Source organism: Crinia signifera, chromosome 11 (assembly GCF_055691185.1).
Source record: "Crinia signifera chromosome 11, ASM5569118v1, whole genome shotgun sequence".
NCBI lineage: Eukaryota > Metazoa > Chordata > Amphibia > Anura > Myobatrachidae > Crinia > Crinia signifera.
The window spans coordinates 98,766,980-98,792,398 of record NC_139227.1 but is presented as its reverse complement, the minus strand read 5'-3'; the positions used below and the strand labels follow the sequence as shown (position 1 = coordinate 98,792,398).

Sequence of the window (25,419 nt, the reverse complement as noted above, 5' to 3'; positions counted from 1 at the left end):
AGTGCTGGGAAATGGTGCTGATGATTCAATGTAAATGTATCTGTCTCTCATTCCTTTTTTCCCCAAATGGCTGAGCAATATATTGCTCAGTGTCTCCTTTTCATCAGCGACCAGAGATGGTCGCTGATGAAAAAGAAACTGCCGGGGGAAGCCCGGCAGGGGAAATCAGCTGGTCGCAGGAGCATGTTCCTGCGACCAGCGATCACTACAGGGGTAAAAACGGGAGCGCGCACCATATTTCCCGTGATATTACACAAAATCGCCCCCGTGTACGCACCTACAGTGTAATGTGGGCTAGTTGACATGAGGGAGATTGCTGGACTAATGAGGGAGAGAGGGAGATTGCTGCTATGTCAGGGAATCTCCTGCAGAATGCAGGAGGGGAGGTAACTATGATGTAACAGTGTAATGTGGGCTAGGTGACATGAGGGAGATTGCTAGACTAATGAAGGAGAGAGGGAGATTGCTGCTATGACTGTCAGGGAGTCACCTGCAGAATGCAGGAGGGTAGGCAGCTATGCCGTGCACCAGGCCGGCCTCCCATCTGCTTACAGCCTCTCACTTCCTGCACTGGTGACTCAGGAAGGAAAACACAGCAGCGTGGAGCGTGAGGACTCAGCCAGGAAGAGCTCAGGCAGCACAGAGCAGGCCGCAGGCTGCTAAATCCTTATTGTTCTGACACAGACAATGAGAGCGATCGCTTGTGCACTGCAGGAAGGGAAAGGTGTGCACGGTACAAAGGGTGTGTGCGATTGTGCTTGCTGAGGATCACATTGCAGGAAGAAGGTAAAGTACAAGAGTGCAGCACACACACTAACAGCAAGAGCAGACGGACACGGAAACCAAAGAAGGCCGAGTACAACCAACATGCACAGCTCCTGCCAGGGGGACATCTGAGCTACTGCCCCCCGGGACATGCACTGACGGGGAGATTCCAGCTCCGCTACACCCAGGACCCATACCAAGTTCTAGCATGGCGAATGCCCCAGAGGAAGCGGCCCAGCTCCCCTATGATGGCACCTGCGACGCCTGTGAGCCGGACGAGGCCAGAGAGGCTCTTGTCATCTGCGACGACTGCCATTTCTCTTACTGCGACTTGCACGCCGGAGAGCACGGGCAGCTGTACGCTGGGCACAGGGTAAGAGACTTTGCACGGGCACGCACAGAGGAGGAAAACACCCGGGCGGAGGAAATGACCCCGGTGGAAGAAAATACCCCGATGGAGGAATCGGCGGCTGACACCAGACAGAGCGATGCCTTCGAGAGGAAAAACTGCCCCTTGCACATGCAGGAACTGAGCCTGTACTGCAAGGAGGACTGCAAGATTATCTGTGTCCTGTGCGCCGTGGCTGGGGACCACCGCCAACACCAGCTTATTACCCTCAATGACGCCTACCAGGAGATGAAGGTACATGTGTGTGCTGGGGTAATACCACGGGCTCGAGTGTGTTGGGCTTATTTTATAATGTGGTGTAATGGGCCTTACTGAGTCCTGATCGCTGGGCTGCTACATTGCAGGGCCCTGCGATCAGGTATGCATTGCCCAGTCAGAGTGATATCTCACCCATTGCAGAACCCTGCAATCAGGTATACTCTGCCCAGAGTGAAATCCCGCCCCATGCAAGCCAGCGAATTGATTAGTACAGCTTGCGAAAAGTAACTGCATCAGTGATTACCATCCATTCGCAAACCGCGCACCATCTAATGATTCCCCAGTGTGCGCAGTCTGTGCGTAGCCCGACTTACTCAGCAGATGCGATAGAATCAGGCTGATCGGGGGTGGAGCTGACGTCACATGACTTCCCCTCACACACCTGGCCACGCCTGCGTATTACCTGACACTCCCAGATAACAGCCGCTCACCATGTAATGATTCCCCAGTGTGCACAATCTGTGCGTAGCCCAGGACTTACTCAGCGGCTGCGATAGAATCAGGCTGATTAGGGGCAGAGCTGACGTCACATGACTTCCCCTTATACACCTGGCCACGCCTGCGTATTCCCTGACACTCCCAGATAACAGCCTCTCACCATGGCCCTTATTCTGGTTGGTGCGGTAATATCCGCGTGCGTTCGGGCCGCCAATGTTTTGTGTCTGCGCATGTGCAGAGGCGTCTCTGCTCATGTGCGAGCGGGGCGTACGGCCAAATCCCGCATGATATGGGAACACTCCGAACAGGGGGTGGAGAGGGGCGTGAAGGGCTATTTGGGCTCATTACCATATGCGTACGCCCCGCGTTTCATGGGCGTTCCCATGCAAACGCTGGGCGTACGTATGGTAATGCGGCCGTGACGCACGTGTAGGGGGCGGACATATGACATCGCCGGATGTCAGCTGCCCGCCCAGATCCCTGCTTTTGCACGGAGAAATGCCCGTGTGGTCTGAGGTTGCGGGAGCTGGTGGACCACTCGGTCCTGCATTCGATGGTCTGCGACCATCGAATGATGGGGGAGGTTCCCTGAGATGGAGGAGGCGTATTCCATGAAAAATACACGTGCGGTCCGTTCAGGCAGCTTCTTACCGCGTACGGACGGAGTGAGCGATCCGTATGGAAGGCGGGGTTTCGCACGCACGGTCCTGGCCGCATATTCGGATCCGGCCGCACCGATCAGAATAAGGCCCTATGTAAGGATTCCCCAGTGTGTGTAGTCTGTGCGTAGCCCAGGACTTAAGGCCCCCATACACTATGCGATTTGGTCCCGATTTCACCCGATTCAGATGGATCGGGCAGTGAAATCGGGCCAAATCGCAGGTATAGACACCCGGTCCGACCCAATGCGCGGTCCCGTGCGCATCGGGTCAGAGTCGGGAGGTCGGACCGGCTGCACATAAGATTTGCTAAATCTTATGGGCAGCCGGGCAGGGGACACAGGCGGCAGATGCTGGTGAGGGAGATGGGCAGGGGGAGCCGGAGCAGGGAGCTGTCAATGCTCCGTCCGGTGGAGGGAGCAGGGGGAGGGGGGGCGGGGGACGCTTCTAGTAGCGCAGAGGCAGCGGACGCTGCGGGCGACACAGGCGGCAGTAACGTAGAGGCAGGCAGGGGGAGCCGGGAGCTGTCAGCGCTGGAGGAAAAAAAAAAAGCCCATACAATGAATGGGCAGACTGTGATTGGCTGAGCTCTCTCTCAGCCAGTCAGCAATTGGCTGAGAGAGCGCTCAGCCAATCACAGGCCACCCATTCATTGTATGGGCTTTTTTTTTCTCCAGCGCTGACAGCTCCCGGCTCCCCCTGCCTGCCTCTACGTTACTGCCGCCTGTGTCCCCCGCAGCGTCCGCTGCCTCTGGGCTACTAGCAGCGCCCCCCCAGCCACCTCGCAGCGTCCTCCACCCGCCACCTGGATGTCCCTTGCCCCCCTGCTCCCTCCACCTTGTAGCTCCCCGGGAGTTGCAAATGATACATCGCATGCGATGTATCATTCGCAAAATGTATACCCCTCCCGGGGAGCTGCAGGGAGAAATCAGGTCCGACTTGTCCTCAGGACAAGTCGGACTAATGTATGGGGGCCTTTACTCAGCGGCTGTGATAGAATCAGGCTGATCGGGGGGCAGAGCTGAAGTCACATGACTTCCCCTCATACACCTGGCCATGCATGCAATGCGATTTTTAATTGTACAAGCACCCTAATGGGTGCTTCCAATGTTAAATGCACCCCCACTGTCAACGCCACCCCCACTATCAACGCGAACCCGAAGCGCAGCGAGCCCGCAAGGGGCGGCGGTACGCGTCCTCCGACCTTTTCATACCCCCACTATGCACAGCGGCGCGGAGTTGATTTCAGATAGTGTGGCGAGCAACCAAGCCCGAAGTGTGGTGAGCGGACACGGATTACTTTACATGTATTCCGTGTCCTCTCGCAGGGGCTCGCTGCGCTCGCCACGATTTGGGCTCGTATTCCGCCTCCGCTCGTGGGGCTGGCTGCGCTCTCCACGCTTCAGGCACGGTGGCTCACTGCGCTCGCCACACTATCTAGAGTCAACTCCACGCCGGCGTGGATAGAGGGGGTATGAAAAGGTCGGAGGACGCATACCGCCACCCCGTGCGGGCTAGCTGCGCACACCACACTTTGGGTTGGCGTTGATAGTGGGGGTGCATTTAACATTGTAAGCACCCATTAGGGTGCTTGTACAATTAAAAATTGCATTGCATGCCATTTGCTGGCATGCGATGCTATGCGATATTTCATCGTACAAGCACTCCTGTTAATTTAACGGGAATATCGCATTGCATACCACTAAATATGGTATACGATGGGCGCCGTGCTAGGAAACAAGTACCTATCTGACTATCCGCACCACTAACTGCTTATGGGGGAGATTCTCTAAGCTAAGCATGCTGTGCTGTAAGCATCCCCCGCCGGGTTAACACGGCGGGGGACATTGCCAGAAAAATCTGGCGATGCCCCATAGAAGCCAATGGGCTTCTACCGCATCCCACCGCCACCCTGCAACGACCCCCCGCCACCCCGCACGGACCCCCGCCGCCCCGCATCGCCCCCTCCCCCCTCACCTGTGTCCGGGCAGCACAGCGCTGTGCTGCCCGGACCTGTGACCTCTTCCCTGCACTGATCCTCTTCCGGGTGCAGGGAGGAGGAGAGCCCGGCGTAGCAGCAGCGCCGGGTGTGGGAGAGAGGGGGGAGCCGCCGGAACCTGCTGGGACCCGGCGACTCTCAACGAAAAGGACAGCTCTTAACGCAAGAGCTGACCTTTGCTATAATTATCGCATATGTTAGAACATATGCGATAATTATAATTGCGAAGGAGGGCGGAGATTCTTAGAGAATCTCCCCCTATATCTGACTATCCGTACCATTAACCTCTTATATCTGACTAACCACACCACTAACCGCTTATATCTGACTAACCGCACCACCACTAACCGCTTATATCTTACTAACCGCACCACTAACTGCTTATATCTGACTATCCGTACCACTAACCGATTATATCTGACTATCCGTACCAATAACCGCTTATCTGACTAATCTGTGACTATTGGATATCTGGGCCTAATTCAGAGTGATCGCAGGGCAAATTTGTTTTCAAAATGGACAAAACCATGCTGCACTGCAGGTGGGGCAGATGCAACAGGTGCAGAGAGACTTAGATTTGGGTGCGTTATTTTGTTTTTATCCAGGATAAATACTGGCTGCTTAATTCTTAAGGCCTCTATCCACAAGGGCGAGAACCGCATATGATGTGAACCTTGTATGCAGTCCTTTTGGATACAATGTTTCATATGCAATCCTAGAAGGTGCTACGGGCTGCGACAAATATTCATGGCGGCCTGTAGGATCCCATCGGACGTGAATGGGTTACTAAACTCTGTATTCAGGTTTATGTGACAATATTATCAGTACATGACACAATAGGCATATTACAAATAAACAAGGCGATACAACAAGTATACATAAATATATCACATACAATGGATGTAAAGAAGTTGTTTCTTTTATTTGTAGCAGGTTCGCAACATACAGGCAATTCACAAGTCACAGCATGGCAGGTGTACAGCAGGCAATTCACAAGTCACAGCATGGCAGGTGTACAGCAGGCAATGCACAAGTCACAGCATGGCAGGTATACAGCAGGCAATTCACAAGTCACAGCATGGCAGGTATACAGCAGGCAATTCACAAGTCACAGCATGGCAGGTATACAGCAGGCAATTCACAGGCTTCATAATGTGCGTACAACACTCCAGAGGTCCCTAGCGTAGTCCCTACACCACAAACCTATAACCCAGCCACTAATACCCCTTGGCCCCTTTCACACCAGAAAAGTCCCTGCATTTTCTGGTGTGGGAAGGAAGCGGGCAGGAGGCGGAATGGCGGCGGAGGCAGGCAGGAGGTTGGATGGCGGCGGAGAGTACTCATCCTCGGTGCAGGTCAGGGATCCACACAGGCGGCGGGTGTGGATGGCAGGTCAGATGGCGGGCGCAGATGACGCAGCTCACCAGCTGCAGTGAAGGCGCCGGAGAGCTGCGTCATCTTCATCCACCGCCTGTCCTGTCATCTGCGCCCACCGCCTGTGTGGATCCCCAGCCTGACAGCATGCACTGAGGACCGGCAACCCGGGTAAGTACCCCTTCTCCTTTCACACCGGCCAGGACCCCGGGTTGAACTCGGGAACAACCCTGCTCCCAGCCCGGGAATTTAGGCTTGTGGGAAATGGGTATTACTGGCATTGGGAATCCTGATCCTCTGCTCTGAATAGACATTTAACAGGAAACCACAAGTGTTGTTAATTAGTCAAACCATGATTCCAGCAGGTCTTTAGGAAATCCTGGACTGGATCTAATCAGTCCTGCTGCTGCTCTAATGGTGTGTACACCATACCTCTCATTCCTTTTTCCCAAAAAAATGTAACCGTGTAATGTGGACTAGGTGAAATGAGGGAGATCGCTAGACTAATGGGGGAGAGAGGGAGATTGCTGCTATTTCAGGGAGTCTACTGCAGAATGTTGGAGGGTAGGCAACTATGGACTGTACACACCGGTACAATCAGCATGAGATTTTGACTATATAGTCAAAATCACATCGGGATCGCATGCAGATCGTATACAGATCGCATGCAGATCGCACAGGTTTTTTACCTTGCGATCCCAATGCGCACTCCCGCGACAGCACAAATCGAAACCCAGATAGACAGGGCAGCAATGAATATATAGTGCAAATAGAATGTAGATAGCATGAATTGTATGTAAATAGTACAGAGTTAACAAAGATTTCATAGCACTCGAATCTTAAGGCCCCCATACATTAGGAAGACTTGTCCAAAGGACAAGTCGGACCTAATCTACTGACAACTCCAGGGGGGTCACACACGATCTGGCACTTGATGTGCCAAGTTTTGCAAGCGATTCATCACAAGAAGTCCCCGGGGGGAGCTGCTGTCAGGGGGAGCCAGGTGCTGACCGGCTTCCCCCACGCTACAGGGTGCCCATCACTGCGATCACCGCCCCGGATCATCGGCTCCCTGCTTGCGGCGATCACCGCCCAGGTCAGTGCGCCTCCCCTGCCCCTTGAATCAGCTGAGCTCCCCATACGCCCCTTCCCCTGCTCGCCTCCAGGCTGCACATAAATTTACCAAATCTTATGTGCAGCCCGTCCGACCTCCCGACCCGATGCGCGGTCCCGTGCGCATCGGGTCGGATGGCATGTCTAAACATACGATTTGGGCCGATTTCACTGCCCGATCCATCCGAATCGGGTGAAATCGGGCCCAAATCGCACAGTGTATGGGGGCCTTTAAGTCGAATAGCAAGTAGTTGAATCTCACCGTGTGTACACAGCATTAGTCCTGATCCTTGTTGTTGCACATTGGTCCATGTGGATCATTGCTCTCCCTGCCACAGTAATATAATATAATTTTACACACACACACACACACACACACATTCCCTAGGTGTATTTCTCCCGCCATGGTAGTGACTATGACATAGCGTGTGGCCCGGCTTCTGCATAAACTGTCCTGATTAATGTTCTGCCTCTATAAGATGTGTCTACATAGAGCATAAATCATCCCAATTACATTATGCGCTGCGGCCTTGGGGGGTCCTGCGGCTGCCTGGGGGGATGGGAGGGGTACTGCATGGATGCTACATGGGTTACATATATGCACAGGAAATAGAAGCCTGACTTACAGACAAAAATTGTGTAAAACAAATAGTAACATAATTATTTTATTTAAAAAATGCATAATGTGATGTAATAATGCGGCGGTCTGTTTCCAGCGCCCAACGCTGCAGTTGTGGGAGGGCGGCACTTTGATTGAGGAGGCCGTATCCTGAGAGCCCCCCCAGCAATGGCCAGCAGTGGCTTCCTCCGATGCAGGGGTCATAGGGTAGACAGTTCGACAAAAGGTCGACGTACTTTATGTTTACACAATGAAAAGGTTGACAAAAGCAATAGGTTGACATGGAAAAGGTCAACGTGAGTTTTCCTGGTATTGGTGTCTTGGTCGACATGGACAATGTATAAATGTACCGCGTCCCTCCGCATGGCTCACTTCGCTCTCCCTGCTTCGGGCACGGTGCCTGGTTGCACTCGGCAAACTATTATAGTCTAAAGGTGCCCATACACTGTGCAACTTCTCTTAGTGCCCATACACTGTGCAACTTCTCTTAGTGCCCATACACTGTGCAACTTCTCTTAGTGCCCATACACTGTGCAACTTCTCTTAGTGCCCATACACTGTGCAACTTCTCTTAGTGCCCATACACTGTGCAACTTCTCGTAGTTACTTCCAATCCCCTTCATTAACCGGGACCCTCCCAATGTATTGCATGCGCTTCTTTATTGGATAAAAGTATGTGAACCGCAGGTGAGGCAGATGTGACATGTGCAGAGAGAGTTAGGTTTGGGTGGGGTGTGTTCAAACTGAAATCTATAATGCAGTGTAAGAATAAAGCAGCCAGTATTTACTCTGCACAGAAACAAAGTAACACCCAAATCTAACTCTCTCTGCACACGTTACATCAGCCCCACCTGCAGTGCAGCATGTTTTTCTCCATTAAAGAAGTTTGCGTTTCAAACTAACCAGAATCATCCCCTTATGTGAAGCACGACCGGCTCCGATCTGATGCACATGGGACCGCGCAGTGGATAGGATGTCACACGCCTGCTATTTGGGCCAATTTCACCCAAAGTCTTGGCCTGATCCGCAAGAGTCGGGTGAAATTGGGCCCAAATTGCATAGTGTATGGGGGCCTTAACTCTATATCCACTTGGATAGTAAAGGGGTATGGATCACTGTATAGACAGCAACTAGGTCGACAAGCATTAATTCAACACCACTAGGTCGACATGAAGGTGGACATGACCGAGGGTCAACATGGGGCTAGGTCGACAGGGTCGTTTAGTCGACACATGCATTCTGTCAACATGGGGAAGGTCAACAGTCAAAAGGTTGACATGGTGTTTTTCATACTGTTACCCGGATGCCGACACCGTCTAATGCTTGTGTCGACATAATGACCATGTCGACCTATTTGCTTTTCGACCTAATCCTTGTATACATAGTGACCGTATCCTTAGTAAAGTATGAAGAAACAACTTTTCGGGGGAAAATCCAGTGAAAAACCCATGTTGACCCTTTTCGTGTATCGACCTGCAGACCCCATCCCACAGCAGGTGGCAGCCTGCAATATGCACAAGACAGATGACACGTTCTGTGACTGATTAATATCTGCTTGTAACACAGAACCCACCATTCATGTGCAACCCTAGGGCCACGGGGCCAGCCCGGCTATGCCACTGGGCCCAGGTTCCTTGTGGTTTGCCGCCCTGCAGTCTGCTGGTAACAGGCTCTCTGTAACCATACATCGGTGTTCTCAGCGACTGTTCCTAACCATGTGCGACCTTTGTTCTCATCCTACAGAACAGAAAACCCTTCGACCTGAAGGTTGCCATGGGTGAGATGGTGGAAAGACTGAAGGAGCAGTGCGCCAACCCCAAAGTAAGTGTGGCGCCCTTCCCACGCTCTGTGTGCCCCCTGCGATCCTCCTCGCCCCCTTTGTCTCTCCGCCTGCTGTTTTCCTGCATGATTTCTGGGTTCTTTGGCTTTGTCTGGGTAACTGTCACTGGGGGCTTTCACTTGTAGAGTTTGGACACCGTACAGGAAGCGTCTCCGCTCCTTTTCTCTCGGCTGGCGTCTTCTTCTGTGTAATTAATGGGCTCAATGGGGCATCTTTAATGCAGTAGCTAAGAAACAGAAGAGAGCCCTGTTCCAGCTGCCTCGGATTTGCAGACAGCGCTCGTTAAGGATGTCTCGCCCATCCTATACTCGGCCCCCAGCGGATGCACATCTGCCCATCCAGCTCTCTCTCTCTCTCTTTTAAAAATGTATTTTATGAGCTGATTGGTTGGTGCGTTACTGTATCTCTCACAATTTTATCTCTCTACAAGCTTTGATAACTACTGCACACAAGGGAGGGGGGGATTCTGGTTGGTTTGTAAAAGCAAACTCCTCTAATGGAAAAATCCATGCTGCACTGCAGGTGGGGCAGATGTAACACACCCCATCCACATGTAACTCCCTCTGCACCTGTTACATCAGCCCCACCTGCAGCGCAGCATGGATTTGTTTATTACACAAGGAGTTTGCTTTTACAAACAACCAGAATTACCCCCAGTGTGCAATTATTAAAGCATGTAGAGAGACATGCCACAGATGGGATGCCGGCAGTCCAAATACCAATGACGGCATCCCAACTAGCAGCCAAAAGACCAGAATGCCGACACCTAGGAGGATGTTGATTGCCGGGGTCCCGGTCATAAGTATGTGGGGGCGGGTTAGCGTAAGGCTGGTGATGGGGGGTGGGGATGTTAGGGTTAGGCTGTGGGAGGGGAGGTTAGGGTTAGGCTGTGGGAGGGGAGGTTAGGCGGCAGGAGGGGAGGCTAGGGTTAGGCTGTGGGAGGGGAGGTTAGGGTTAGGCTGCAGGAGGGGAGGTTAGGGTTAGGCTGCAGGAGGGGAGGTTAGGGTCAGGCTGCAGGAGGGGAGGTTAGGGTTAGGCTGCAGGAAGGGAGGTTAGGGTTAGGCTGCAGGAGGGGAGGTTAGGGTTAGGCTGCAGGAGGGGAGGTTAGGGTTAGGCTGTGGGAGGGGAAGGTTAGGCTGCAGGAGATGAGGTTATGGTAAGGCTGCAGGAGGGGAGGTTAGGGTCAGGCTGAAGGAGGGGAGGTTAGGGTTAGGCTGCAGGAGGGGAGGTTAGGGTCAGGCTGCAGGAGGGGAGGTTAGGGTTAGGCTGCAGGAAGGGAGGTTAGGGTTATGCGACAGGAGGGGAGGTTAAGGTTAGGCTGTGGGAGGGGAAGGTTAGGCTGCAGGAGGGGAGGTTAGGGTTAGGCTGCAGGAGGGGAGGTTAGGGTTAGGCTGTGGGAGGGGAGGTTAGGGTTAGGCTGTGGGAGGGGAGGTTAGGGTTAGGCTGTGGGAGGGGAGGTTAGGCGGCAGGAGGGGAGGCTAGGGTTAGGCTGTGGGAGGGGAGGTTAGGGTTAGGCTGCAGGAGGGGAGGTTAGGGTTAGGCTGCAGGAGGGGAGGTTAGGGTCAGGCTGCAGGAGGGGAGGTTAGGGTTAGGCTGCAGGAAGGGAGGTTAGGGTTAGGCTGCAGGAGGGGAGGTTAGGGTTAGGCTGAAGGAGGGGAGGTTAGGGTTAGGCTGTGGGAGGGGAAGGTTAGGCTGCAGGAGATGAGGTTATGGTAAGGCTGCAGGAGGGGAGGTTAGGGTCAGGCTGAAGGAGGGGAGGTTAGGGTTAGGCTGCAGGAGGGGAGGTTAGGGTTAGGCGACAGGAGGGGAGGTTAGGGTTAGGCTGTGGGAGGGGAGGTTAGGGTTATGCGACAGGAGGGGAGGTTAAGGTTAGGCTGTGGGAGGGGAAGGTTAGGCTGCAGGAGGGGAGGTTAGGGTTAGGCTGCAGGAGGGGAGGTTAGGGTTAGGCTGCAGGAGGGGAGGTTAGGGTCAGGCTGCAGGAGGGGAGGTTAGGGTTAGGCTGTGGGAGGGGAAGGTTAGGCTGCAGGAGGGGAGGTTAGGGTTAGGCTGCAGGAGGGGAGGTTAGGGTTAGGCTGCAGGAGGGGAGGTTAGGGTCAGGCTGCAGGAGGGGAGGTTAGGGTTAGGCTGCAGGAAGGGAGGTTAGGGTTAGGCTGCAGGAGGGGAGGTTAGGGTTAGGCTGTGGGAGGGGAAGGTTAGGCTGCAGGAGATGAGGTTATGGTTAGGCTGCAGGAGGGGAGGTTAGGGTCAGGCTGAAGGAGGGGAGGTTAGGGTTAGGCTGCAGGAGGGGAGGTTAGGGTTAGGTTGTGGGAGGGGAAGGTTAGGCTGCAGGAGGGGAGGTTAGGGTCAGGCTGCAGGAGGGGAGGTTAGAGTTAGGCTGTGGGAGGGGAGGTTAAGGTTAGGCTGTGGGAGGGGAGGGAGGGTTGGGCTGCGGGAGGGGAGGTTAGGGTTAGGCTGTTGGAGGGGAGGTTAGGGTTAGGTTGTGGGAGGGGAGGTTAGGGTTAGGCTGCAGGAGGGGAGGTTAGGGTTAGGCTGCAGGAGGGGAGGTTAGGGTTAGGCTGCAGGAGGGGAGGTTAGGGTCAGGCTGCAGGAGGGGAGGTTAGGGTCAGGCTGCAGGAGGGGAGGTTAGGGTTAGGCGACCGGAGGGGAGGTTAAGGTTAGGCTGTGGGAGGGGAAGGTTAGGCTGCAGGAGGGGAGGTTAGGGTTAGGCTGCAGGAGGGGAGGTTAGGGTTAGGCGACAGGAGGGGAGGTTAGGGTTAGGCTGCAGGAGGGGAGGTTAGGGTTAGGCGACAGGAGGGGAGGTTAGGGTTAGGCTGTGGGAGGGGAGGTTAGGGTTAGGCGACCGGAGGGGAGGTTAAGGTTAGGCTGTGGGAGGGGAAGGTTAGGCTGCAGGAGGGGAGGTTAGGGTTAGGCTGCAGGAGGGGAGGTTAGGGTTAGGCTGCAGGAGGGGAGGTTAGGGTTAGGCTGCAGGAGGGGAGGTTAGAGTTAGGCTGTGGGAGGGGAGGGAGGGCTAGGCTGTGGGAGGGGAGGTTAGGGTTAGGCTGTGGGAGGGGAGGTTAGGGTTAGGCTGTGGGAGGGGAGGGAGGGTTAGGCTGTGGGAGGGGAGGTTAGGGTTAGGCTGTGGGAGGGGAGGTTAGGGTTAGGCTGTGGGAGGGAGGGAGGGTTGGCTGCGGGAGAGGAGGTTAGGGTTAGGCTGCGGGAGGGAAGATTAGGGTTAGGCTGCAGGAGGGGAGGTTAGGGTTAGGCTGCGGGAGGGGAGGTTAGGGTCAGGCTGCAGGAGGGGAAGGTTAGGGTTAGGCTGCAGGAGGGGAGGTTAGGGTCAGGCTGCAGGAGGGGAGGTTAGAGTTAGGCTGTGGGAGGGGAGGGAGGGTTTGGTTTCGGGAGGGGAGGTTAGAGTTAGGCTGTTGGAGGGAAGGTTAGGCTGCATGAGGGGAGGTTATAGTTAGGCTGTGGGAGGGGAGGGAGGGTTGGGCTACGGGAGGGGAGGTTAGAGTTGGGCTGTGGGAGAGGAGGTTAGGGTTAGGCTGCAGAAGGGGAGGTTAGGGTTAGGCTGCAGGTGGGAGGTTAGGGTTAGGCTGCAGGAGGGGAGGTTAGGGTTAGGCTGCAGGTGGGAGGTTAGGGTTGGGCTGTGGGAGGGGAGGTTAGGGTGAGGCTGCAGTTGGGGAAGATTAGGGTTAGGCTGCAGGAGGGGAGGTTAGGGTTAAGCTGCAGGTGGGAGGTTAGGGTTAGGCTGCAGGAGGGGAGGTTTTGGTTAAGCTGCAGGTGGGAGGTTAGGGTTAGGCTGCAGGAGGGGAGGTTTGGGTTAAGCTGCAGGTGGGAGGTTAGGGTTAGGCTGCAGGAGGGGAGGTTAGGCTGCAGGAGGGGAAGGTTAGGGTTAGGCTGCGGGAGGGGAGGTTAGGGTTAGGCTGCGGGAGGGGAGGTTAGGGTTAGGCTGCAGGAGGGGAGGTTAGGGTTAGGCTGCAGGAGGGGAAGGTTAGGGTTAGGCTACAGAAGGGGAATGCTAGGGTTAGGCTGCAGAGGGGAGGGAGGGTTAGGCTGTGGGAGGGGAAGGTTAGGGTTAGGCTGTGGGGGGGAAGGTTAGGGTTAGGCTGAAGGAGGGGAGGTTAGGGTCAGGCTGCAGGAGGGGAAGGTTAGGCTGCAGGGAGGGAAGGTTAGGCTGCCGGGAGGGAGGGTAAGGCTGCAGGAGGGTTAGGCCAGTGATGGCTAACCTTGACACTCCAGATGTTGTTGAACTACACATCCCATCATGCCCTGATACAGTTTTGCTATTTGACCATGCTAAAACTGATGCAGGGCATGCTGGGGTGTGTAGTTCAACAACAGCTGGAGTGTCAAGGTTAGCCATCACTGGGTTAGGCTGTGGGAGGGGAAGGTTAGGGTTATGCTGGGGGTGGGGAAGGTTAGGCTGTTGGAGGGAGGGTTAGGGTGCTAACTGCTTCATTTTTTTTATTTGTACTGACTCCTTACACTGTATAACACACTTCCCTGTGTATTATCACATTGACAGCATGGGTGGGTGGGGAGGAGGGGGGGTGTTCAGAGTTGTACTGTCCACCACATTGGCACATCTGTAGGTTTTGCACGCTCCTTCCAGCACACAAGTGCCCGGTTGCACTTCCCATGAGCCCAGATTTCTGCTAATAATCACTTCTGCTCGTTCCCATTCTCCCCAGGCCCCCGGCTGCGCCCAGCTTGCATTTCCATTACTTGATTCATCCCTGCAGGATAAAGGTTTGGGAGAACTGATGTTAATGCAGGCTCTAATTGATGTGTTCTCCTCTTCTTAATGTTTCATATGTCTGGTTAGTGATGCCGGGATGTATCCCCCCAGCTCTCCCAGCTACTGATAGATGCTCTATGGATTAAGGGTATTAAATTGCGCTGGTGACTGAAAATCACAGCAGAACAGCGCTCGCATATGGCGTGAAGTCTCTGCCCCCACCATTGGCAATGCCCCTACTCCTGGCGTCTCAGGGACAAGTCCTGCTGTAGATGCATAATGCAGGTTGGGTCTCTTTCATTGCAGCAGCGGGTAACCTCTCATTACAACGCTCTTTGATTAGAGACTGCTTTTAATTAGAGCGTAGGTCAGCCTTCAGATTGCATTATTGGCTTTTACACACCCTCCTGCAATTTCACTAAATACATGACTCTTTCTGTGCGTTTCGCCTGTGCTCTTATCTGAGCAGAGAGGCTTGGAATGCGACACGGCTTTGCTGCATGACCACATTGGATGCAGTAATGCAGAGGGGCCGTGGTAGCATAAGCTCCGCTTCCCAAACATCAGCTGTAGTGGGGTGAGACATGTGCTGTGCGGGGCCCGAAATACCTGAAAGCCTGGGGGCCCAGTTGTGAGGTAATACGGTCCTGCGATTCCCATCCTGCCTCTTTCATTATTAACTAAGCAGGATCCATCTACTGATCAGTAGATCCCTAAAAAACTAGGAGTCTCCGGGACCCTCTTGGAGAATAGGTAAGTGTGGTCCACCGCCAAGTGTACTAGTCAGTTTAAATATTTTTTTTTTTAAACGCATGTTGCATACCTCCCAACTTTTTGAAGGGGGAGATCTACACTCCCGCGCGGCTAAGCCGTGCGCGCTCCCGAAAAGGGGGCGTTGCCTCACGGGATGACGCGTCCTCCAGCCGTGCCCCATTTGCTGAATACGCGGGAACATCCCCGAATACCGTGACGTTCCCGCGGTAAGCGGGACAGTTGGGAGGTATGATGTCGACCGTTTGCTTATGTTGACATGCATGTCGACCTGCTCATGTGTCAATTTTTTGACTGTCGATCAATAGTGGCCGACCTTTTCACTGTCAGCCTAGACACTGATGACTGCAAATCCCTTATACCAATGCAAATAAGAGACATTTCCTGCTCATTTACAGACAGATGGAAGCTCTCCGCTTAGTAACAGTTGCAGGTGGGCGCATAGAACTCAGCAAGTTGCAATTCAGATTTTCTTTGAATGGTTATTACTGGTGTCACTTGAGCCGGTTCTTTCATTCAGAGAATCCTCACTAACAGTCCGGATCCGGATCCGAACTATAGGCAGACAGATGTTAGCTTGACCATTATTTGTAGACACATGTTAGGTCGACATGGTAACAGGATAATGGTTGACGCAACCTATGGTAGATATCATTTTTTTTAAGGTTTATACTTTGCCATCCACATGAGCTACAGTTGGGTAAAGTGCCCTTGCCCGAAACATGGCGAAGCCTTGTGAGGGGACGCAGTACACTCATGGGGGGTCCATGGGGAATTGGCACCTTGAAAAAAATACTTTTGTGCATGTCGACCTTTGACACTGTTTAACGAATGAGCCAAACCCCTAATGTTCTATATGGAGCAGGGAATTGGCAATCCAGTATCATTGGCTGCATGCTATATATAGTATAGGTTCATTACAAACCACTGTATAGAGACCGCTGTATAGAGATGGGGTATGGGCTACAGTCAGTCAATGTCAATGTATGGAACGCTGCTGTACTGCTGCAAATAGCTATACAAGATATATACGATATAAGATCTATATGATACAATATCTATATGATATAAGATCTATACTATATAAGATCTATATGATATAAGATCATACTTGCCTACTTTTGAAAACTAGTTTCAGGGAGATTATAGTTGGTAGCAGAATTTTCCACAGCTCCCCAAAGGGCGTGTCTACTTCCATATATGGAGAGATTGTGAAAAGAGATTGTGAACATCTCACCTAGAAGCGTGGGTGTGTACTGCTACATCTGAGAGGAATCTTGTAAAATGACTTAAATCCAAATGTAGATGATCCCCAAAGCAGTTAGTAAGAGCTACTATGCTTGGTAAAGTGCTGGGAAATAGCACTGATGATTCAATGTAAATATATATATCTCTCATTACTTTTTTCCAAAAAAAATGTAACAGTGTAATGTGGGCTAGGTGAAATGAGGGAGATTGCTAGACTAATGAGGGAGAGAGCGCTGTTATATCAGGGAGTCTCCTGCAGAATACAGGAGGGGAGGTAACTATGATGTAACAGTGTAATGTGGGCTAGGTGACATGAGGGAGATTGCTAGACTAATGAGGGAGAGAGCGCTGTTATATCAGGGAGTCTCCTGCAGAATACAGGAGGGGAGGTAACTATGATGTAACAGTGTAATGTGGGCTAGGTGAAATGAGGGAGATTGCTGGACTAATGAGGGAGAGAGGGAGATTGCTGCTATGTCAGGAAGTCTCCTGCAGATTGCAGGAGGGGAGGTAACTATGATGTAACAGTGTAATGTGGGCTAGGTGAAATGAGGGAGATTGCTGGACTAATGAGGGAGAGAGGGAGATTGCTGCTATGTCAGGAAGTCTCCTGCAGAATGCAGGAGAGGAGGTAACTATGATGTAACAGTGTAATGTGGGCTAGGTGACATGAGGGAGATTGCTAGACTAATGAGGGAGAAACGGAGATTGCTGTTATGTCAGAATGTAGGATGGGAGGTAACTATGTTTTAACAGTGTATTGTGGGCTAGGTGACATGAGGGAGATTGCTAGACTAATGGGGGAGAGAGGGAGATTGCTGCTATGTCAGGGAGTCTCCTGCAGAATGCAGGAGGGGAGGCAAATATGTATAAGATATATAGTATAAGATCTATACGATGCCCCCACGGTGTGGGAGTACTCCGGTACCTGGCTGCAGGCTCAGCATTGTCAGTATGTGGGGGAGGATTGGTAAATCTCTGTTCATGGATTACACATAATCCTGCCTCCCTGTAGCTGGAATGTTCTCCATGATGACTCCCCAACCAGCACATTCCTCTGTGCTGTAACCCTTTCTGCTGCATCTGCAGTATATGGAGGTCATTCTGGTTGGCTCGCCTAGCAGCAGAACTTCGCTGCTTAGAGAGCCTTGTAACGCCACCCACCGGCCATGCAAATGCCCGCCTCCTTGACACCTAGTGTATATTCCCGCCACTTTGCATAAACATCCATCCGCAGGGTAGCATTAGGGCCTGAACTGTCTACAGTGCTTGCAAAACTAAGTCACCCTCTGCTGCCTTAGACTTGCGGAGTCTTGCTCTGAGAACTGGGCAGGTGGCTGACCGAATCAGAACCAGGCCCTATGTATTGTCCAGGTTACTACGGCTGCAGTGCCGGCTGTCCCAGCTCAAGGACCATGACCTACACTGGGTCCTACTGCTTGCTGGACAACCTGTAGCAGAGCTGAAACTAGGATTTATGTCCCCCAGGACCCCCCCCGCATGTACATATGGGTATCACATCCACCACCTGGGGCATGAGACCCCCTATTGTCTCCTGTATTGTAGGTAGGACGGTAGTACTCAGACACCTCCTGTATTGTAGGTAGGACCTCTTAGTACTCAGACACCTCCTGTATTGTAGGTAGGACCTGGTAGTACTCAGACACCTCCTGTTTCCCTACATCTCAGCTGTGCTGTTGTAGTGTCTCAGTCACTGTAATGTTCTGTGTCCCCTGTATTGTACCAATGTGTGTCCTATGTATGGCGCTGCCCCTGGTAGTACACGGACACCTCCTCTGCTTCCCTACATCCCAGCTGTATTATGTACTGAGCATTGTGCTGCTGTTACCTGTGCTGTTGTTGTGTCTCAGTCACTGTAATGTTCTGTGTCCTCTGTATTATACTAATGTGTGTCCTATGTATGGCGCTGCCCCGGTAGTACACAGACACCTCCTCTGCTTCCCTACATCCCAGCAGTATTGTGTACTGAGCATTGTGCTGCTGTTACCTGTGCTGTTGTAGTGTATCAGTCACTGTAATGTTCTGTGTCCCCTGTATTGTACTAATGTGTGCCCTATGTACGGTGCTGCCCCTGGTAGTACACGGAAACCTCCTCTGCTTACCTACATCCCAGCTGTATTATGTACTGAGCATTGTGCTGCTGTTACCTGTGCTGTTGTAGTGTCTCAGGCACTGTAATGTTCTGTGTCCTCTGTATTGTACTAATGTGTGTCCTATGTATGGCGCTGCCCCTGGTAGTACACGGACACCTCCTCTGCTTCCCTACATCCCAGCTGTATTGTGTACTGAGCATTGTGCTGCTGTTACCTGTGCTGTTGTAGTGTCTCAGTCACTGTAATGTTCTGTGTCCCCTGTATTTTACTAATGTGTGCCCTATGTACAGCGCTGCCCCTGGTAGTACACGGACACCTCCTCTGCTTCCCTACATCCCAGCTGTATTATGTACTGAGCATTGTGCTGCTGTTACCTGTGCTGTTGTAGTGTCTTAATCACTGGAATGTTGTGTACACTGTATTGTACTAATGTGTGCCCTATGTATGGCGCTGCCCCTGGTAGTACACGGACACCTCCTCTGCTTCCCTACATCCCAGCTGTATTATGTACTGAGCATTGTGCTGCTGTTACCTGTGCTGTTGTAGTGTCTGAATCACTGGAATGTTGTGTACACTGTATTGTACTAATGTTTGCCCTATGTACGGTGCTGCCAACCCCTTGTGGCGCCTTATAAATAAAATGTAATAAAAATAGAATCAGCCAGATGTGATGACATTTTTTTAAAGGGGCAATCACTTACAGGGCAAAACCAACCATGCCTTCTAAGTGATTGACGCTTTAAAAAATCTAAGTTCCTCCTGCATCCCGCACAGTCGTCGAACTCAGGTGCTGTACGGCATTGACGTTAGAACGCCTTTTGTTTCCCGGTATCCCGCAGGCCACACGCAGTGAGCTGAAGAGCTTTATACAGAAAGAGTTTGACCACATGAAGCAGTTGGTGAACGAGGAGGAGATGAAGGTTTTGCACTTCGTGGACCTCCAGGAGGCCGTGGCCTCGGCACACGTGACTGAGGTCCTCGCGGAGCTCAACGTCCACATGGGAAAGTTAACGATGGAAATGGCAGAAATTACCCGACAACTGAACAGCTTTAACCAATTGGTCATGCAGAAACCTGAGGTACCGAAATCCTACATTTATATTACTTTATGCATCTGTCTTCCTGCTGTTACTCAGGGCGACAGACACAACACGGCCTCCCACACTAAACTAGGAGTTATTTATAATATCTGGGTTGCACAGAGTGGGAAATGGTATTAATGGAATGTTTAATCTGTTAGCATTTGTCCCTGGTCTGCTGAGATCTCCGACTACAGCGTTTACAGTACCGGGGAAGAGAAGGGACTCCAGTAGTGGGAAGGGGGATTTTTTTTTTCCTTGGTATAACCATGCTGCACTGCAGATGGGACAGATGTAATAAGTGCAGAGATATAGATATGGGGGAGTGGCGTGTACTAACTCAGACCTTTGTACACATAAAGCTGTTCAGAAATTGTGAGCTACTGTACATGCAAAGCAGCCAGTATTTACACTGCATGCAGAAACGGGAAGCGGTCATCTATTAGAATGAACTTAGGTCTACAGTCATTAGGTCGACCCCACTAGGTCGACTGGCAGGAAGGTCGACCTGAATTAAGGTCGACATGGGCCAAGGTCGACATGACTTAAGGTCGAATTTGCATAAAGGTCAACATGAGGAAGGTCGACTGGTCATAAGGTCGACATGGGGTTTTTCACTGTTTTTGGAGCCGACATGTGCCGACAGGCGGTATTTCATGCCCTACTATCCACTAGGGCGTGGAGGAGGTTATTAAAGCTGTGGCGAGCGAAGCGAGCCACCGTGCCCGATAAATAGCGAGCGAAGCGAGCGATGCGAGGGTCCGATTCTCATTGCCAACTGTGTCCATGTCGACTGTGTCGACATTCGGATCAAAAAACAGTGAAAAACCCATGTCGACCTTATGACCAGTCGACCTTCCTCATGTCGACCTTTATGCAAATTCGACCTTAAGTCATGTCGACCTTGGCCCATGTCGACCTTAATTCAGGTCGACCTTCCAGCCAGTCGACCTAGTGGGGTCGACCTAATGACTGTAGACCTAAGTTCATTCTGACAGATGTACCGATTCCGCAGAAACACAAAAATGTATTTTATTCTTGCAATGCAACATGATTTGTCCCGGTACTAAGGGCCTAATTCTGATTGCCTCAGAACGGGTCAAATTCTGCACCGTTCCCATGTATGGAGGACTGGGCGAATAATTTCGGCGAGCCGTACACAAGGATCGGGGCAGGCTGACCACAGCGGGAATGGGGCTCGCCCATTGGAACGCTGGGTGTTCCCATGGGTACGCAGGCGGGCCGATGCCTCCTGGGGGCAAGCGGCTGATGTCTCAGGATGTAAGCCGCCTGCCCCTTCTTCGTTCAGGCATTCGCAGTATATCGGGCCCTAAGTGACAGTATGCTGTGTACGTGCTGTACGGATGGAAGACGCGTAAAACCGCTAAATGATCTTCTAACTCCTGGTTCTTCTTCTTCTCCTTAGAACCCAGAAGATGACTGCAGGTGAGTCCCATTGCATTACCTGCGTACCTTCTCTCATACCTACAGCATACAGCTCATATAGGGCATGATCCAGGCAAAAAAAAGCTCAAACCTGGGCAAAAACCATTCCGCACTGCGGGCTAATGTAATCTCCCCTCAATATATACTGTGTAAAGAGTATACACAGTATATACTGAGGGGGGAGTATACACAGTATATACTGTGGGGGGGAGTATACACAGTATATACTGAGGGGGGGAGTATACACAGTATATACTGAGGGGGGATTATACACAGTATATACTGAGAGGGGAGTATACACAGTATATACTGAGAGAGGAGTATACACAGTATATACTGAGGGGGGAGTATACACGGTATATACTTAGGGGGGAGCATACACAGTATATATTGAGGGGGGAATATACACAGTATATACTGAGAGGGGGGTATACACAGTATATACTGAGGGGGGGTTATACACAGTATATACTGAGGGGGGTTATACACAGCATATATTGAGGAAGGGTTATACACAGTATATACTGAGGGGGGAGTATACACAGTATATACTGAGGGGGGGTTATACACAGTATATATTGAGGAAGGGTTATACACAGTATATACTGAGGGGGGATTATACACAGTATATACTGAGAGGGGAGTATACACAGTATATACTGAGAGGGGAGTATACACAGTATATATTGAGGGGGATTATACACAGTATATACTGAGGGGGGGTTATACACAGTATATACTGAGGGGGGAGTATACACAGTATATACTGAGGGAGAGTATACACAGTATATACTGAGGGGGATTATACACAGTATATACTGAGGGGGGTTATACACAGTATATATTGAGGAAGGGTTATACACAGTATATACTGAGGGGGGATTATACACTGTATATATATTTCTTAGTGTTTTCTGTGTTTGTAGCCTTATGTTCCATTTTGATATACGTGATTTCTTTTCTGCTTATGAATCTATGGGTTTCATTTACTAAGCTTTGGAGAGAGATAAAGTAGACACCGATAAAGTACCAGCCAATCTGCTCCAAATGGTCATTTTCAACTTTACCTATCTTCAGTACATAGACCATTTATACACATTAGTTTTGGGTCATTGCACAAAAATTCATGAGGACAGGTTATACCCCATTTGCGGCCTTGCATGCATGCTGTGATCGTAGATTAATTATACAGCTCGTTTACCGATTGTACAGAGTATGCCTATGACTTCATTGTCAGAGCGCAGTAGTATGTATATGTGGGTACGTATAGTGGGAGACATGCTAAGGCCGCCAGTAATAAGCAGCTGATGGATGGGCCGCTGACAGGATCCATTACCAGGAGTAAATCTGCCTGTGCTAAAGCTGCTGTATGCAGGGACACAGAAGCCGAGGGCTGGAAGTAGCTCTCCACACACACGCCCCGGTGACAGTAGGGAACGCAGACATGTCATATAAACAACTTTATCCTTCATCGCCTGAGTGGGACCCTCCTGCAAACACCCACCCGGCCCTGTGTAATCCTGTCACAGCTCCTGGGAGACAGGAATCCTTGCTCTATATTTGTAGCGTAGCAACTGGGCCTCAGCCAAGGCAGGATACACACAGCCAAACATGGTCTGCCCAGGCCGAAGCCTTCCCATTACTATATACAGGAACAGCACTGATTAACCCTTTTAGGGCTGGAGGTCTGTTAGTGGTGCGGCCCACCCTGGGGTAGATGGTGGAATACCCGCTATAAGTAGGGTGACCAACTCATCCCTTTAATCCGGGACACATATTAATTACACAGGTTCTGTGGCTGGCTTTTACCTGGTATTAAACTGCCACATCTCAAGACTCCATTTCACCTGGTTTTAAACTGCCACAGAACCTGTGTAATTAATATGTGTCCCGGATTAAAGGGATGAGTTGGTCACCCTAGCTATAAGCCAATTATAAGTTAAGGTGTGTGTGTGTGTGTGTGTGTAGTTCTTCGCATGGATGGAAAAGTATGAAAAAGTCCAAAAAATTAGGGGGGGGAATTTTGAAAAATTCATATCGACCTTCCCATGTCCCACGTCGACCTTCTTGTGTCAACCGTGTGCGTGTTGACATATGGTGTCGACATATTGACTGTCGACCGATCATCCTGATCCTGTTTGCAGCTATAACCAGGCTGGAGCACGCGTGTAGCAGAACAGCTACCTCTGTATAAGAGCGCTGGATGAGTGGGATGAAGGGAACTTCCGAGCTCGCCCAGGGGGGGCGCTAGCTGTCACTAAGCATACGTGTGTTTGCTATATGTGACCTGATTCTGCTGCCTGTCTCACGACGAACCATCAGATCTTATCTCAATAACTGCGACTGCATCTGAGCAGATGAGAGTTTATCTGGGGAAGTTACTGTGTGCTCTAGAAACTGCCAGCAATGATTTTGGATACAGGGGCTCATACAGAAGCTGACATATTTGCTCCCCAGATGTACATTATGTCACTTGATTCTGTGAGGAAAACGGCAAAACATGCACTGTGTGAGGTCCCGAGGACCGACTTTGAGAACCTGTGCCCTGTTTGTAGGCAATATAATGTATTAAAGTGTAACATACAGAAGAGAGGATAGCAAGGGGTAAATTTACTAAGATGGGCGTCCTACTGGAGATTGGATGTTGCCGATAGAAACCGATCAGATTCTATTTTTTATTTAATTAGCACCTTCTAGAAGATAATAGCTACAATCTGATTGGTTACTATGGTCATCCCATCTTCCATAAAAGCCTACAGTAATTCATGTTTGGCATTGCATACGTTACGCCACTGAGCGATTGCTCCCTGATGACACTGAGTACGACCCAAGGTACCTTTGCCATGCCGCTCGTTGTGAGGCTTTAAATACATCACATCTAGGGGCCATTTGTGGCACGTTACGGTGAGTGGGGGCAAAAAAGCATACAGTAGAAGTGTCATGGCCGTTTTTGTGGCCTGTATTGGCCATCAACAGCAATCATGTACGTAGAAAAACATGGTGCCAGCGACGCTACTGCCGCAGCCAAGGACTCGCTCAGAGTGTCACTGACACAATATCTGTACTTCTAGATAAAATATAATCACATCCTAATCTAGGAACTACACATCCCAGGATGCCCTGCGACAGTTGTAGCATGGCCACATAGTAAAACTATAACAAGGCATGCTGGGATGTCTAGTTCAACAACAGCTGGAGGGCTGAAGGTTCCCCATCCCTGACATAAATCATCAGTGGCCCTAATGACGTATTCTGTGTTATGTTAATTAGCGTTCAGGAAGAGCGTTCTTTCTATAGATAAGATTGTCCGCACTATAATGGAATCCAATTTCTTTCAACGTCTGTTTATTGACTTGACGGTAATGAGAGAAATTCTGCTGATGCTTATTCTACAGAAAACCCGACATCAGACGCAGGCGCTGATAGGCGGAGTTGGGTCATTAAGATTGATCAAGGAAAAGGCGCAGATGAGTTTTTTAGGTTATTTATCTTGTAGCACATGGACCCCAGATGCCACACACCTCACCTATCCCTATAGTACGCTACATGGATGGCGAAACTATTGACTATTGACCTAATAACTATTGACCCAAAGTCCTTTCACCTCTCCCTAGTTGCCCCGCTCCTCTCCTCCCTCCCTAGTTGCCCCGCTCCTCTCATCCCTCCCTAGTTGCCCCGCTCCTCTCATCCCTCCCTAGTTGCCCCGCTCCTCTCCTCCCTCCCTAGTTGCCCCGCTCCTCTCCTCCCTCCCTAGTTGCCTCAATCCTCTCATTCCTCCCTAGCTGCCCCTTTCCTTTCACCCCTCCCTAGCTGCCCCGGTCCTCTCGTCCCTCCGTAGCTACCCAGCTCCTCTCCTCCCTCCCTAGCTGCCCCGGTCCTCTCGTCCCTCCCTAGCTGCCCGGCTCCTCTCCTCCCTCCCTAATTGCCTCGCTCCTCTCCTTCCTCCCTAGCTGCCTCGCTCCTCTCCTTCCTCCCTAGCTGCCCCACTCCTCTCCTTCCTCCCTAGCTGCCCCACTCCTCTCCTTCCTCCCTAACTGCCCCGCTCCTCTCCTTCCTCCCTAACTGCCCCGCTCCTCTCCTTCCTCCCTAGCTGCCTCGCGCCTCTCCTTCCTCCCTAGCTGCCTCGCTCCTCTCCTTCCTCCCTAGCTGCCCCGCTCCTCTCCTTACTCCCTAGCTGCCTCGCTCCTCTCCTTCCTCCCTAGCTTCCCCCCTCCTCTCCTTCCTCCCTAGCTGTCCCGCTCCTCTCGTCCCTCCCTAGCTGCCCAGCTCCTCTCGTTCCTATATAGCTGCCCGGCTCCTCTCCTTCCTCCCTAGCTGCCCCGCTCCTCTCCTTCCTCCCTAGCTGTCCCGCTCCTCTCTTCCCTCCCTAGCTGCCCCGCTCCGCTCGTCCCTCCCTAGCTGCCCCTCTCCTCTTGTCCCTCCATAGCTGCTCGGTAATCAGGTGTCAATAACCCCCATTAGTATCAGAACGGTCAGCGTCAGGATGTACTGTGCAAAATTGGAACAGGGAGGTGATTGGCTGATATTTATCTCTCTCCAAGACTTAGTACATAGCCCCTCAGGTACTGTG

The 25,419-nt window shown here is 51.6% G+C and overlaps 1 protein-coding gene across 1 annotated transcript in view; it reads left to right on the top strand.

Moving 5' to 3' along the window:
• Positions 1–444: 444 nt before the first annotated feature.
• The window catches only part of TRIM44 (tripartite motif containing 44), a 57,283-nt gene continuing 32,308 nt past the window's right edge, over positions 445–25,419 (top strand). The window contains exons 1-4 of the mRNA XM_083163865.1: positions 445–1,408; positions 9,378–9,455; positions 19,164–19,403; positions 20,830–20,849. Of these exons, the coding sequence (XP_083019991.1) occupies positions 974–1,408; positions 9,378–9,455; positions 19,164–19,403; positions 20,830–20,849 (773 nt within the window). The 5' untranslated portion in view covers positions 445–973. The remainder of the gene's footprint in view (positions 1,409–9,377; positions 9,456–19,163; positions 19,404–20,829; positions 20,850–25,419) is intronic.